Source organism: Mesoplodon bidens (assembly GCF_964165515.1).
Source record: "Mesoplodon bidens genome assembly, chromosome: 8".
Classification (NCBI taxonomy): Eukaryota; Metazoa; Chordata; class Mammalia; order Artiodactyla; family Ziphiidae; genus Mesoplodon; species Mesoplodon bidens.
The window spans coordinates 20,823,406-20,838,939 of NC_138165.1; the positions used below are offsets into that span (position 1 = coordinate 20,823,406).

Genomic DNA, 15,534 nt, shown 5'->3' on the forward strand with positions numbered 1-15,534 from the left:
GAAGACTAAGCAGAATGCTTTGAGGAAGGAACTGAGTTACGGGCCGTCCATGAGGTGTGCTTCACATTAAGGTTCTCGTAGTTCTGTATAACCTAACAGTTGCTTTTCCTTTGCAAAACCTTTCTGATTCCAGTAGTTTCCCTGGTTATCAGTGATGCATACTTAGAATGAGGGGTTTCTGTGATACCTTCTTAAAGTACATAAAAATAATCTTATTAGACATTTCATGATGTTCAGAATCATGTTTTAAAATTTGATGTTTTATATTTAATTGTGCAAAGATTTTTCTATTGTATAAATATTTTTAAAAGACTCACACTTGTACTTCTCTTGTTCCAAAGGGGGTGCCATCTCCAAGCCACTCACAGATCAGACTGTAGCTGAATCCCAGGAAGCTGTGTTTGAATGTGAAGTTGCCAACCCAGATTCCGAAGGAGAATGGCTGAAGGATGGCAAACACCTACCACTGAGTAAAAACATCAGAAGTAAATCTGATGGCCACAAAAGGAGGCTTATCATTGCTGCCACCAAACTAGATGACATTGGAGAATACACCTACAAGGTGGCCACTTCCAAAACATCTGCCAAACTTAAAGTTGAAGGTCAGTGACAGAATAACAGATCTGTCCACTAAAAACTCGTATTATATTTTTGACAGTTATTCTAAAAGTCAAATGGTATAATCATTTTGGATGCCATAAATCCACATTTCATAAAATCATTATAAACTCTCGAAATTTCTTTCTGAGCCATGTACCACAAGGTGCAAAATTGCTTATGAGTTCATGTGAAGAAGCCACGTCTTAGGTTCCAGCTCTGTGGAGCAGCAAATTAGATGCTCTCAGTCCATATTCTTCTTTCACTCTTCTCCAATCCATTGATTAAGTTATTAATATACAGCTATGCAAACTACATCTCATTCAAGTATAGAAAAGACATTATACAAGGTACATTTCAAACTGGACCCCAGGTTTTCCTGAATAATCTCGAAGTGTCTTTTAAAAACTCTAGAGATGCTGCATAACTGCAAATTCTTTGATAACCATTCTTTTGCAATATGACCCGGTAACAATCTTATCTGGGACTTCTCTTACCTGAATGGTATCATCTTTATTTTCTAAACAAATCATAAATTTGTCTTCAGCTGTGAAAATTAAGAAGACTCTGAAGAACCTCACGGTGACAGAGACGCAAGATGCTGTTTTCACTTTGGAGCTCACACACCCTAATGTAAAAGGTGTCCAGTGGATCAGAAACGGGGTTGTGCTGGAATCCAATGACAAGTACACTGTCTCAGTCAAAGGGACAATTTACTCTCTGAGAATTAAAAACTGTGCCGTTGTGGATGAATCTGTTTATGGCTTCAAGCTTGGAAGGCTGGGAGCCAGTGCCAGACTGCACGTTGAGAGTAAGTTGACTTAGAAACACTTTACACGTAGCCAACTCGTGGTTACCATGAAGTTAACCATATCACTAAATGGCTTCAACTTTCCTCATTAGCCGTCAAAATCATTAAGAAGCCAAAGGATGTGACTGCCTTGGAAAATGCCACCGTTGCCTTTGAAGTTAGCGTTTCCCACGACACAGTGCCAGTGAAATGGTTCCACAAGAATGTGGAGATTAAGCCGAGTGACAAACACAGGCTGGTTTCAGAAAGGAAGGTCCACAAACTGATGCTGCAGCATATTTCCCCCTTGGACGCTGGGGAATATACAGCTGTGGTGGGGCAATTGGAATGCAAAGCGAAACTATTCGTGGAGAGTAAGTATGAGGCAGCCCCTGTGGCATTTCTAGGTGATCTCCATGTATTCATTCGTTTGCTCCATCTTTTGTTTACAATAAAATATATTAACCGAAGTGTTCTCTGATTTTCCCAAGCATTACATATTACAAAAACCATGAAAAACATTGAGGTACCTGAGACCAAAACTGCCTCCTTTGAGTGTGAGGTCTCCCACTTCAACGTGCCTTCCATGTGGCTAAAGAATGGGGTGGAGATTGAAATGAGTGAAAAGTTCAAGATCGTGGTGCAGGGAAAACTCCACCAGCTGATCATCATGAACACCAGCACAGAGGACTCAGCAGAATACACATTTGTCTGTGGCAATGACCAAGTCAGCGCCACCCTGAAAGTGACCCGTAAGTAAAATATATATACAAATATATATATATATATATATATATATATATATATACACACACACACACACACACACACAGAATATCCAGTAGACTCATTGTTATTCCATAGCCTATACTTTTTCTTCCTGACCAGTTACCTTGATTGAAACATCTACTGTGGCCACACTGAGTTAGGCATCTGGATAAAATTTTTGATTAGGGTAGCATTGAAAGGCTACCTATAAAGATGCTCCATTGTCTATCTCTTACTTTTTCTGTTCCCCTGTCACTTGACATTGTCCTGTAGAGGGGTACCTGGAAGGTATCATGGCTCATCTCTCTGAACTGTGATACCTAAACAGACCTACTAAGAACATTCCAAGTTTTCATTCTGTGCCTGTTATAATCCATGTCATATTGACACAAAATCTCCTTGGGTGTATTTCCTTCCCCCTTTGCAGCAATCATGATTACATCCATGCTGAAGGACATCAATGCTGAAGAAAAAGACACTATTACCTTTGAGGTAACAGTGAACTATGAAGGCATCTCTTACAAATGGTTAAAGAATGGCGTGGAAATCAAATCAACTGACAGGTGCCAGATGAGAACCAAAAAGCTCACCCACTCACTGAACATCAGGAATGTTCACTTTGGGGATGCTGCTGAGTACACCTTTGTGGCTGGAAAAGCTACCTCGACAGCCACTCTTTATGTGGAAGGTATGGTTTCATAAATGTCATATCCATAAAAATAAATGGCAAACACACTATATAAAATGTTAGAGCATCAGCTAATGAATGGATAAATAAAATGAGGTATATCCACGCAATGAAATATTATTCAGCAATAAAAAGGAGGTACTGATACATACTACAACATGGATGAACCTTAAAAAACTTTATACCAAGTGAAAGAAGCCAGTCACAAAGAACCACATATTGTATGATTCCAGTTATAGGAAAAGTTCGGAGTGCACAAATCTGTAGAGACATAGATTGGTGCCTAAGTCTGAGGGGAGAACAAAGGGAGGGGTCTGGAGGGTGATGGCTAAGGGGTACATGGTTTTTGGGGGGTAATGAGAATGCTTTGAAATTAATTACAGTGATGGTTGCACAGCTCTGAATATACAGAAAGACACTGAATTGTATACTTTCACTGGGTGAATTGTATAGTATGTGAATTATATCTTAGCAAAGCTGTTGGAAAGATTAATTTTTTTACATGCTGTTCTCCAGCTCGTCATATAGAATTTAGGAAACACATTAAAGACATTAAGGTTCTCGAGAAGAGGCGAGCCATGTTTGAATGTGAAGTTTCTGAACCTGACATCACTGTGCAGTGGATGAAAGATGGCCAAGAGCTACAGCTTGTGGACAGGTCCGTTGGTTTGTTTGCCACATCCCAGTGATTCCCAGTTTCCTTTGAGTCATCATACGTTAAACCTCAATTTCCCTTTCTTCCATAGAATAAAGATACAGAAGGAGAAATACGTCCACCGCCTTCTGATCCCATCCACCCGGATGTCTGATGCTGGGAAGTACACAGTGGTGGCTGGAGGCAACATGTCCACTGCCAACCTCTTTGTAGAGGGCAGAGACGTTCGCATCCGAAGCATTAAAAGGGAGGTTCAGGTAATTGTCCACATGCTGAATTTTTGGAGAAGTCATCAGTAGCTCCTAATCTATCATTTTGTCACTTAATTTTTTTAACATATTTATTGGAGTATAATTGCTTTACAATGGTGTGTTAGTTTCTGCTGCATAACACAGTGAATCAGCTATACATATACATATGTCCCCATATCCCCTCCCTTTTGCGTCTCCCTCCTACCCTCCCTATCCCACCCCTCTAGGTGGACACAAAGCACTGAGCTGATCTCCCTGTGCTATGCGGCTGCTTCCCATTAGCTATCTATTTCACATTTGGTAGTGTAGATATGTCCATGCCACTCTCTCACTTCGTCCCAGCTTACCCTTCCCCATCCCCGTGTCCTCATAGAGAATGTCACTTAATTTTTTGACTTTTAAATTTTCTAACCACAGTCTTCTAAAAAAATGAAATCAGCTTATCCCTACCAGCTTACACTCTTGTGCTGACATCAACTTAGTCACAGTTTCCTCTCGCTTAGGGAATAAGTGTATCCTTCGCAGCTGTCTAAATACTTTAATGAAAGCAGCTGTAGACACTTCACTGTCAAATGGCCACTTACCCAAGCAACATCAACCCTAAAGGAACTAAAATTTAAATTGTGGTGTTCGCACAGCAACTGGAATTAAGGGAATTCAGAACAAGGTGGCATTTTCTCAGAAGCCTTCTACCTTGGAGAGGCAGCTGTGTGGGGACTTGACTGGGAAAACTCCCTCCGAGGTCCAAGAGGAAGACCAGTTTGAGCAAAGCTGGATTCCTAGCAGGGATGCTGAGCAAACACCTTTGCTCTTGACTGCACATGTACGGCTTGTCCTCATGGGTGCCAGTCTTCCCACGTGATGTAACGGGGAGATAACATGTGAAGAGAAGTATCACTTGAGCTCATGTTTATCATATTGCTCGTCCAAGGAGAGCCAGGCATTACATTAGGCCAGAGTGAAAAAGCCTTCGATGCATACTCAGATAACCCACATATGTCCTGCATCCTTTATTGACCAAGTCTGAACCTTGATTTTGCCACTTTTAAAAATGAGGATAATAGTTCCTACCTAGCCTACAAGGTTCACATCATATGAAATCACATTGAATAGTAACTTAAAAGAACTTTGTCAATGATAAACAGCCTTCAGATGTAAAGTGGCATTATCTCTTTTTTTATTTTTATTTTATTTTATTATTTACTTTTGGCTGTGTCGGGTCTTTGTTGCTGCGCGCAAGCTTTCTCTGGTTGCAGTGAGCGGGGGCTACTCTTTGTTGCAGTGCACAGGCTTCTCATTGCAGTGGCTTCTCTTGTTGAGGAACACAGGCTCTAGGCACTCGAGCTTCAGCCGCTGTGGTGTGCAGGCTGTAGTTGTGGCACATGGGCTTAGTTGCTCCACGCCATGTGGGATCTTCCAGGACCAGGGATTGAGGGATTGAACCTGTGTCCCCTGCACTGGCAGGTGGATTCTTAACCACTGCGCCACCAGGGAAGTACCGCAAAGTGTCATTATTTCTGTTATGATTAACTAGGGAGCAAACATTTAAGGATGAAATCATTGCCTCCGTGCAGATGTAAGCAAAAGAAGTATGGGCACCTTTTGTCCAAGGATATGCAGGAAAACTTAGAATGTGCTATAACCAGTCAACTTTCTATATCATAAAATATAGGTTTGACATGCTCTTCAAATGAGCTGTTTTGGAAACAGGTTAAAACCGAAAGGACACCAGGGCTTCAATTTTCTTTTCCTGTTGCTCCATTAAAAGGTTATTGAGAAACAACGTGCTGTCGTTGAGTTTGAGGTCAATGAAGATGATGTAGATGCCCACTGGTATAAAGACGGCATTGAAATCAATTTCCAAGTTCAAGAACGACACCAGTATGTGGTGGAGAGAAGAATCCACCGGATGTTTATCTCTGAGACCAGGCATAGCGATGCTGGTGAATACACCTTTGTGGCAGGAAGGAACAGGAGTTCTGTTACCCTCTACGTCAATGGTAGGTAGAGATATTAACATATTTTGTGCATCCATCTGTAATAATCCTCCCTTTCAACTTACTGAAGTTCTGGTAGTTTCCAGGCAATTTCTCAAGAACCCATGGTACTCATATGTTTGAAGTCATTACATTTATTTTCATATTATACCTGTGGAAATGGGATGGTAGCTGTTAAAAGGACAAAGATGTCATTTCCAGAAGGCACCTAATGGCTAGATCCTTATTTAGTTTGGTCAACATTATTGAATATCCACTGTATGTCAATTATAACAGACCCCAAATGGGTTTCTAGGTACGGTTTTCAGCTGTTCTAGTTCTCTGCCCTTGGCCCTAACTGCTTGAATACTAGTAGCACTACCAAGTGATGGGGCATTTCCAGCCTCTGTTAGGGCATGCCTGGGAGAACCTAGGAAGCCACAGGTGAGCTCCATGCCCTAGGACCAGAGCCTGACTTTAGTGGGGGATTCCATATGCTACCAAGTCCTCAGAGGAGCACCATTAAACCATCCACTTTCCTCATTAGAAACCTTAGAGCTGAATCTGCGGCTGGTCTAGATCCATTCCTGTCCTGATCTTGGGTCCTACCTGTCTGAACACATACCCCTGAGACAGATCAAGGAACAGTAAGAGTAATCTCAAGTTTCATAAAAATGAACCATATTGCCAACATCCCCTTGGTCCCTAGAAGACCAAATGGTCATGGTATCCAGTTATTATTATTTCTATATTAGTGGTAGAGAAACTGAGGCACAGAGAACTAAAGGTCTACCCATATGGCTGTGTCAGAAATCAGCCTCACAGAAGTCATTTCTCCCCATTTCTTGGTTCCATGAACGACCCAGTTTCCCTCAGTCATCACAACACCAAGAATATGTTTTAATTAGCATAACAGGAAAGTTGAATTTTTAAAAAAATTACCTAATTGCCTTTAGATCTAAAATGATATTCATTCATTCATACATACTGATTGCACTTCACCAGCCCCTGTATATTAAAAAAATGACTATTACATATACACAAATACCTGAAAACCGAACCTGAATGGGATGAGCCACCTCACCACATGATTTGCCCAAACGACTGTTAAAAATAGGTAACATATGGAAGTGTTCTAGCATTCTTTAGAGGACTGTCCATTGTCACCCTGATCCAGATCCCAGCCAGGAAAGGGGTGACCGTGTTATGCTGAAAAACTCAGCACTCCCAGCATCACCCCCCCACACACACCAAATATCAAAAGTATCTCCCTCTACTTAGGGACAAAATTCCAATTTTTTTTCCTTCTTAGCACAAAGAATGTTCTAATATTCTGAGGCAAGTAAAGATATCACCATTCCGAAGTTTTGTTTCGGGGTGCATAACCACCTGGCAACAAATTAACGTAGATTTTCCTATGCTTTCCTGTGTTTTCATGGGCTATTTGTTTCTTTTCTTCCCAGCCCCAGAACCGCCCCAAATTCTGCAGGAGCTCCAGCCTGTTACCGTGCAATCTGGCAAGCCCGCCCGCTTCTGTGCTGTGATATCTGGCAGACCACAGCCCAAAATTTCCTGGTACAAGGAAGAGCAGCTGCTTTCCACTGGTTTCAAGTGCAAATTCCTTCACGATGGGCAAGAGTACACACTTCTGCTCATCGAAGCCTTCCCAGAGGACGCGGCCGTCTATACCTGTGAAGCCAAGAATGACTATGGAACTGTCACTACCTCAGCATCGCTCTCTGTGGAAGGTAGAAATGCCTTGCTACTTCTCAGCTTAAAGTAAAACCTAGGAAACCCGCTTTTGCATCCTCCCAGGGCATTTAAAAATACAGCTTGGAGCTCCTAAAAGTAGATTGCTACCTAACTTAGAAACTTTGAAAGGGCTCCACTGCCAGATAAATTAAGAGAACTCGGCATGCTTCATTCTGTGAGGTCTGTAGGCTGACTTACTCCTGACAAGTCTTGTGGTCCCTTCCTTTAGTTCCAGAAGTTGTGTCTCCTGATCAGGAAATGCCAGTTTATCCTCCTGCCATCGTCACCCCACTTCAGGACACCGTCACTTCTGAGGGACGGCCAGCCCACTTTCAATGCAGAGTTTCTGGAACAGGTAGGTTTATAAGCAAAGGTAGAGTTGCTAATATTTAAAAAGAATGATGTGAGGAAAAGGTTTTCTTACCTCTCATGCATAATTTGAAGTTTCATGGGCATCGTGCAGAAAACTTACTTAGATTATTGAATTGAGAATTAGATCAGTGTTTTCCGCTACTGGACTGTACACCTAAAAATGGTTAAGGTGATAAATTTTATGTTATGTGTTTTTTTTAACTACAATTTAAAAATAAAGGAATGAGTTCAGTGTTTTTCAATGTTTTAAACTTGAAAAATGTCATGTTTTCTTTATGATTGTAGTTACACTTTTGTTATCTCTTGAAAAAATATGACAAAACCTACAATTATTATTAGATTAATTATAATGGCATCTACATATGTTTTAAGAGTCCATTTATATGTAAGACGTTCAGTCTATGGACAGTGCTTGTGTGAAAAGCCATATCCCTTTGGAAGGTGGTATCCTGTAGTGGACAAAAGTGGGGGCGTTATGATCAGAGAGGTTGGATTTGAGTCTTGGCTCCACTCTGTGACCTTCGGCAAAGACCTGATTTCTCTGGTTCTCTTTCCCTCATGAATAAAGTGAGGATAATATTGCATTCAGTCTTAGAATGTACATTTCATGAGGGCAGGGATTCTGTCTTAGTACCGAGAACATGGTGCCTGAAAAGCAGTAGCTACTAGAAGGAAAGCTCTGTGAAAGCAAGGGTGGATCCTTGTCCTAGAATAGCTCCATACATAGTAGGTACTCAGTAAGTAATTGTTGATCGGACAAAAGAATGCTTGTTAAATGGCTGATATCAATCGCTTCAGATCATTGTCATGATTATGTCAGCTAACCCACATCAGCACGTATCGCAGCGCCCCTCATACAGTAATCCCTCCTTCTATTAGCTGTTAGGATTTTTAATTGGTGCATGTTTCCCAGAACCACCAGCCCCTCCCCTCACCCCAGGAGTCTGACCTTAGTAGAATGAGACAAAATGTTTAGAGCCATTTCTAGCCAATGATGATTGTAGACCTACCTCACATAGGGACAGGGTAAATCAACCTTATCCCGAACGAGAACCACTCCCTCATTTGCTTGACTGTTGTATACCACCACAAAGGGAAATTCTCCAGGCTCGGGCATCTCACAGCACTCCTAATAAACATTTGTTTTGCTTATTGTGCTTCTCCCATTAGGTTATGGCCAAGTCTCTGCCTTGCCAAGAGCCGTTTTCTTAAGCAAGTTAGCATTTCAATTGGGCTTCTATCACCTAGTGATTTCCTCCTCTGGGATGGAGATGCTGATCTAGAAACCAAATAGACCTGTTTGATTTTATGAGCATAATTAAAGGATATGAGGTATATAAAGCACTTGCAGGCATGGCTAGCAAGTGACTGGTGCTCAATACATTAATTTTATTATGGCCATTGAGAGGAATTATAGAAACATAAAAGTCTGGTATTGGGTGACCAACATAGATAAATACTATAGACTTTGTGACTTCAGAGCATGGTATTTGAAAAATGTCAAATATTAAGAAATGAGGACTGATTCGGTAATATCCTACTAAAAAGAAAAATGCATTTTAATATCAAATTCACTAAAGCCATACTAAAGAATTTATCCATTCATTGAATTTTTAGAGGAAATTTTTCAAATAAATATATGTATATGGGTTATCTAAAGTAGTAGTCTTAACTATATTTGCATAGTGCCCTTTAGTTTATAAGTCATTTTATAGTTTGCCTTTAAGGCATTGCAAGCATACATTTGAAGCTCTCTACAAGACTCCAATTGGGGTAGAAAAAGAAAAATATCTTTTCAATGTGACTGATGTCCTTAAATATTTGAATGGACTTTATAAATTCATGTGATCATTAACTCTCTATGTGTGGTAATATTAATACACATACAGAGGTTTTAGAACCCTTTCATAAATGTATTTTCTATATGACAAAAATTAAATTCACTGAATAAATGCCTTTTTAAAATAAAAGCTCACCATATCACGTTTCATGCCCCTCAGACTGAAAATATTCACACAACTTCCCTTAAGAAAGTAAGTGCAGCTCTGCTTTCTACAAATTGGAAAAAAATATGAGTCTGCAGAGGCCCCAGTCTCATGTTTTGGGGAACTCAGTACTTGCTGAAGCATGGAGCATGGTCCTGAGCAATCTGGTGGTGCTTTTGTTAAGTGGAAATGTTATCTATTGAAGGTCTCTGGTGCCACCTACTGGTGGAAGAGAAGTTTGGAAAAGTAGAATTTTAAAACGTAGTAAAGCTAGCTTTTTGCTAGTGCTCACTCTACAGATAATGGTCAGTATCATTTGGTGGCTTACAGAGTGGCAGCTAGCTAAGTGAGATGGTAAGTTTAGCAATGAGGAATGCCCACTGTTCATTTAAGCTTTTTTTTTGTTTTATTCTACCAACATCTGTGTTCCTGCTATTGAGACATTACACTAGGTTTTAGGGATGCCAGGACCTGTCTCTTGCCTTCATGGAGCTCGGTGTGTAGGTGGGGAGACGTGCATGCACAGCTTGATCCCAAGGTTGTAAGTGCTGTAACAGCCCACCTACTCAGTGCTCTCTCTCTGGGAGAGAGCTGGAGAAAGATGCACGGACTGCACATTGAAGAATTAATAGGCTCATGAGCACAGTCGTGCTCCAGGCAGAGAACAACATTTATAAAGTCATAAAAGCTTGCCAGAACACTCCATGTGCTGGCAGCAAGTGGTTTAAGTATGGTTGGAAAGTGATGTAATGAGTGGACAAGAAGCTAGAAAAGAAGGCAAGGGCCGGATCCTAAAGTGTTGGTATTCTGTGCTTAGGACTTTAGATTTTATCTTGTTTACTTTGAGGAGCCACTGAGAGATTTTGAAACCCCTGGGTAACATGATCAGGGTTTCTTTTTAGAAACAACACTCTGATCATGAAAGGAGGAATGAACAGATGTGGGAGGTGAGACTGAAGGTAAGGGACCAGCAGAGAGGCTATCATATTATGATAGGCTTGGAAAGTGTTGACAACTGAGAGAGTCAGGAGAAAGATGGGGGTAGATTGCGCAAGAGTCCAGGAGGTAGAATGAATGAGACTCAGGGACCAAATACAGTGGAGTGGTGGGGGTGAGGAACTGGGGCAGTGGGGTGGCCTCACAGAAGCCATGAGAGGCCAGTGACTGACGCAGAGAGTGGCAGCCCAGTCAGAAGTACCAAGTCCATTACCAAGACAGGTCTTGCCCTTTAGCTCATTTATTATTGGCAATTCATGCCTGTCCTCCTGCTTCACTCAATTCACCAGAGGAAGAAGTTGTCAGGCAGAATAAGCAGGGAACCTTGTGAGGGAGAGAGAGTGCCAAACTCTCCATCCTTCCCTTTCCATTGATGTTTAAACAAACAAACCAAGTATTTGTAGGATGACTTTTACATCCCATGTGATGATGGTATTACTTGTATATCCTATGGCCCTGTTTATTAGGTAAGTTATTGCCGATCCCTTGTGATGTTAGACATTCTCGCTTTAATGACTGACTTGGGCCTGTTGTTTATAAAGCCCTTTCCCCTGTGTATGTCATTGAATTCACAAAGCAATTTTATAGCCCATGAATAGCCCATGAATTATTATGCATCTTATTTTACAAATGAGAAGACTGGTCCAGAGATTAACTGACATGTCTAAGGTCACACAGCTGGTAAATTGTAGTCTCAGGATTGCATTTCCTACCTTACCTTGCTACCTAAGGAAGTAAAAAGATTTATTTCTTTAAAAGGGGAACTTGTAGTTTATAACAACTACCCTAGTAGGAAGCAGGGGAATATTCATAAACCAATATTTTTGCAACAGTGCAAACAAATACTAGAGGATTGGACTATTAGAAGATCCCCATGGGTGGTTTTGAGATAAGGAAGTAATATAGTGACCACATTCCAAAAACAAGATGGCTTCTGATTTTTGGCTTTTGAAACAAGTAACTAAATTTGAATCCACGCTTGACTTACAGGGCTATTGCTTTAGTGGCAGTATAATATTTTTTGAAGTGCACATTATCTTAAACTGTAACAACATAGTAATATTTATCCTTGATCTGGGGTTTTTATTTTCTATCATTTTAAGATGGTTCAAATCCTTGTGAGGAAATAGCTAGTTTTATTTTTTTAAATTTTATTTATTTTTTTATACAGCAGGTTCTTCTTAGTCATCAATTTTATGCACATCAGTATATACATGTCAATCCCAATCGTCCAATTCAGCACACCACCATCCCCACCCCCTGCGGCTTTCCCCCCTTGGTGTCCATACGTTTGTTCTTTACATCTGTGTCTCAACTTCTGCCCTGCAAACAAGTTGATCTGTACCATTTTTCTAGGTTCCACATACATGCGTTAATATACGATATTTGTTTTTCTCTTTCTGACTTACTTCACTCTGTATGACAGTCTCTAGATCCATCCATGTCTCAACAAATGACCCAATTTCATTCCTTTTTATGGCTGAGTAATATTCCATTGTATATATGTACCACAACTTCTTTATCCATTCATCTGTTGATGTGCATTTAGGTTGCTTCCATGACCTGGCTATTGTAAATAGTGCTGCAGTGAATGCGTCTTTTTGAACTATGGTTTTCTTGGGTATATGCCCAGTAGTGGGGTTGCTGGATCATATGGTAATTCTATTTTTAGTTTTTTAAGGAACCTCCATACTGTTCTCCATAGTGGTTGTATCAATTTACATTCCCACCAACAGTACAAGAGGGTTCCCTTTTCTCCACACCCACTCCAGCATTTGTTGTTTGTAGATTTTCTGATGATGGCCATTCTGACAGGTGTGAGGTGATACCTCATTGTAGTTTTGATTTGCATTTCTCTAATAATTAGTGATGTTGAGCAGCTTTTCATGTGCTTCTTGGCCATCTGTATGTCTTCTTTGGAGAAATGTCTATTTAGATCTTCTACCCATTTTTGTATTGGGTTGTTTGTTTCTTTAATATTGAGCTGCATGAGCTGTTGATATATCTTGGAGTTTAATCCTTTGTCCGTTAATTCACTTGCAAATATTTTCTCCCATTCTGAGGGTTCTCTTTTCATCTTGTTTATGGTTTCCTTTGCTGTGCAAAAGCTTTTAAGTTTCATGAGGTCCCATTTGTTTATTTTTGTTTTTATTTCTATTACTCTAGGAGGTGGATCAAAAAAGATCTTGTTGTGATTTATGTCAAAGAGTGTCCTTCCCATGTTTTCCTCTAAGAGTATTATAGTGTCCAGTCTTACATTTAGGTTTTGAATCCATTTTGAGTTTATTTTTGTGTATGGTGTGAGGGAGTGTTCTAATTTCATTCTTTTACATGTAGCTGTCCAGTTTTCCCAGAACCACATATTGAAGAGACCGTCTTTTCTCCATTGCATATCCTTGCCTCCTTTGTCATAGATTAGTTGACCATAGGTGCGTGGGTTTATCTATGGGCTTTCTATCTTGTTCCATTGATCTATGTTTCTGTTTTTGTGCCAGTACCATATTGTCTTGATTACTGTAGCTTTGTAGTATAGTCTGAAGTCAGGGAGTCTGATTCCTCCAGCTCCGTTTTTTTCCCTCAAGCCTGCTTTGGCTATTCGGGGTCTTTTGTGTCTCCATACAAATTTTAAGATTTTTTGTTCTAGTTCCGTAAAAAATGCCATTGGTAATTTGATAGCTATTGCATTGAATCTGTAGATTGCTTTGGGTAGTAGAGTCATTTTCACAATATTGATTCTTCCAATCCAAGAACATGGTATATCTCTCCATCTGTCGGTATCATCTTTAATTTCCTTCATCAGTGTCTTATAGTTTTCTGCATACAGGTCTTTTGTCTCCCTAGGTAGGTTTATTCCTAGGTATTTTATTCTTTTTGTTCCAATGGTGAATGGGAGTGTTTCCTTAATTTCTCTTTCAGATTTTTCATCATTAGTGTATAGGAATGCAAGAGATTTCTGTGCATTAATTTTGTATCCTGCAACTTTACCAAATTCATTGATTAGCTCTAGTAGTTTTCTGGTGGCATTTTTAGGATTCTCTATGTATAGTATCATGTAATCTGCAAACAGTGACAGTTTTACTTCTTCTTTTCCAATTTGTATTCCTTTTATTTCTTTTTCTTCTCTGATTGCCGTGGCTAGGACTTCCAAAACTATGTCGAATAATAGTGGTGAGAGTGGACATCCTTGTCTTGTTCCTGATCTTAGAGGAAATGCTTTCAGTTTTTCACCATTGAGAATGATGTTTGCTGTGGGTTTGTCATATATGGCCTTTATTATGTTGAGGTAGGTTCCCTCTATGCCCACTTTCTGGAGAGTTTTTATCATAAATAGGTATTGAATTTTGTCAGAAGCTTTTTCTGCATCTATTGAAATGATCATATGGTGTTTCTCCTTCAATTTGTTATTATGGTGTATCACATTGATTGATTTACGTATATTGAAGAATCCTTGCATCCCTGGGATAAATCCCACTTGATCATGGTGTATGCTCCTTTTAATGTGTCATTGGATTCTGTTTGCTAGAATTTTGTTGAGGATTTTTGCATCTATATTCATCAGTGATATTGGTCTGTAATGTTCTTTTTTTGTAGTATCTTTGTCGGATTTTGGTATCAGGGTGATGGTGGCCTCATAGAATGAGTTTGGGAGTGTTCCTTCCTCTGCAAATTTTGGAAGAGTTTGAGAAGGATGGGTGTTAGCTCTTCTCTAAATGCTTGATAGAATTCGCCTGTGAAGCCATCTGGTCCTGGACTTTTGTTTGTTGGAAAATTTTAATCACAGTTTCAATTTCATTACTTGTGATTGGTCTGTTCATATTTTCTATTTTTCCTAGTTCAGTCTTGGAAGGTTATACCTTTCTAAGAATTTGTCCACTTCTTCCAGGTTGTCCATTTTATTGGCATACAGATGCTTGTAGTAGTCTCTTAGGATGCTTTGTATTTCTGTGGTGTCTGTTGTAACGTCTCCTTTTTCATTTCTAATTTTATAGATTTGAGTCCTCTCTTCTTCTTGATGAGTCTGGCTACTGGTTTATCAATTTTGTTTATCTTCTCAAAGAACTAGCTTTTAGTTTTATTGATCTTTGTTATTGTTTTCTTTGTTTCTATTTCATTTATTTTTGCTCTGATCTTTATGATTTCTTTCCTTCTGCTAACTTTGGGTTTTGTTTGTTCTTCTTTCTCTAGTTCCTTTAGGTGTAAGTTTAGATTGTTTATTTGAGATTTTTCTTGTTTCTTGAGGTAGGCTTGTATAGCTATAAACTTCCCTCTTAGAACTGCTTTTGCTGCATCCCATAGGTTTTTGATCATCTTGTTTTCATTGTCATTTGTCTCTAGGTATTTTTTGATTTCCTCTTTGATTTCTTCAGTGATCTCTTGGTTATTTAGTAAAATATTGTTTAACCTCCATGTGTTTGTGTTTTTTACGTTTTATTCCCTCTAATTCATTTCTAATCTCATAGCGTTGTGGTCAGAAAAGATGCTTCATATGATTTCTATTTTCTTAAATTTACTGAGGCTTGATTTGTGACCCAAGATGTGATCTATCCTGGAGAATGTTCCATGCACACTTGAGAAGAAAGTGTAATCTGCTGTTTTTGGATGGAATATCCTATAAATATCAATTAAATCTATCTGGTCTATTGTGTCATTTAAAGCTTCTGTTTCCTTATTTATTTTCATTTTGGATGATCTGTCCATTGGTGT

At 39.6% G+C, this 15,534-nt stretch overlaps 1 protein-coding gene across 1 annotated transcript in view; it reads left to right on the top strand.

Annotated features, from left to right (window-relative positions):
- LOC308621301 (titin) overlaps positions 1-15,534 on the top strand; it is a 299,757-nt gene that overhangs the window by 50,378 nt on the left and 233,845 nt on the right. The window contains exons 32-41 of the mRNA XM_081241746.1: positions 342-602; positions 1,145-1,408; positions 1,501-1,761; positions 1,879-2,139; positions 2,583-2,843; positions 3,360-3,501; positions 3,590-3,755; positions 5,518-5,749; positions 7,189-7,473; positions 7,707-7,832. Of these exons, the coding sequence (XP_081097872.1) occupies positions 342-602; positions 1,145-1,408; positions 1,501-1,761; positions 1,879-2,139; positions 2,583-2,843; positions 3,360-3,501; positions 3,590-3,755; positions 5,518-5,749; positions 7,189-7,473; positions 7,707-7,832 (2,259 nt within the window). The remainder of the gene's footprint in view (positions 1-341; positions 603-1,144; positions 1,409-1,500; positions 1,762-1,878; positions 2,140-2,582; positions 2,844-3,359; positions 3,502-3,589; positions 3,756-5,517; positions 5,750-7,188; positions 7,474-7,706; positions 7,833-15,534) is intronic.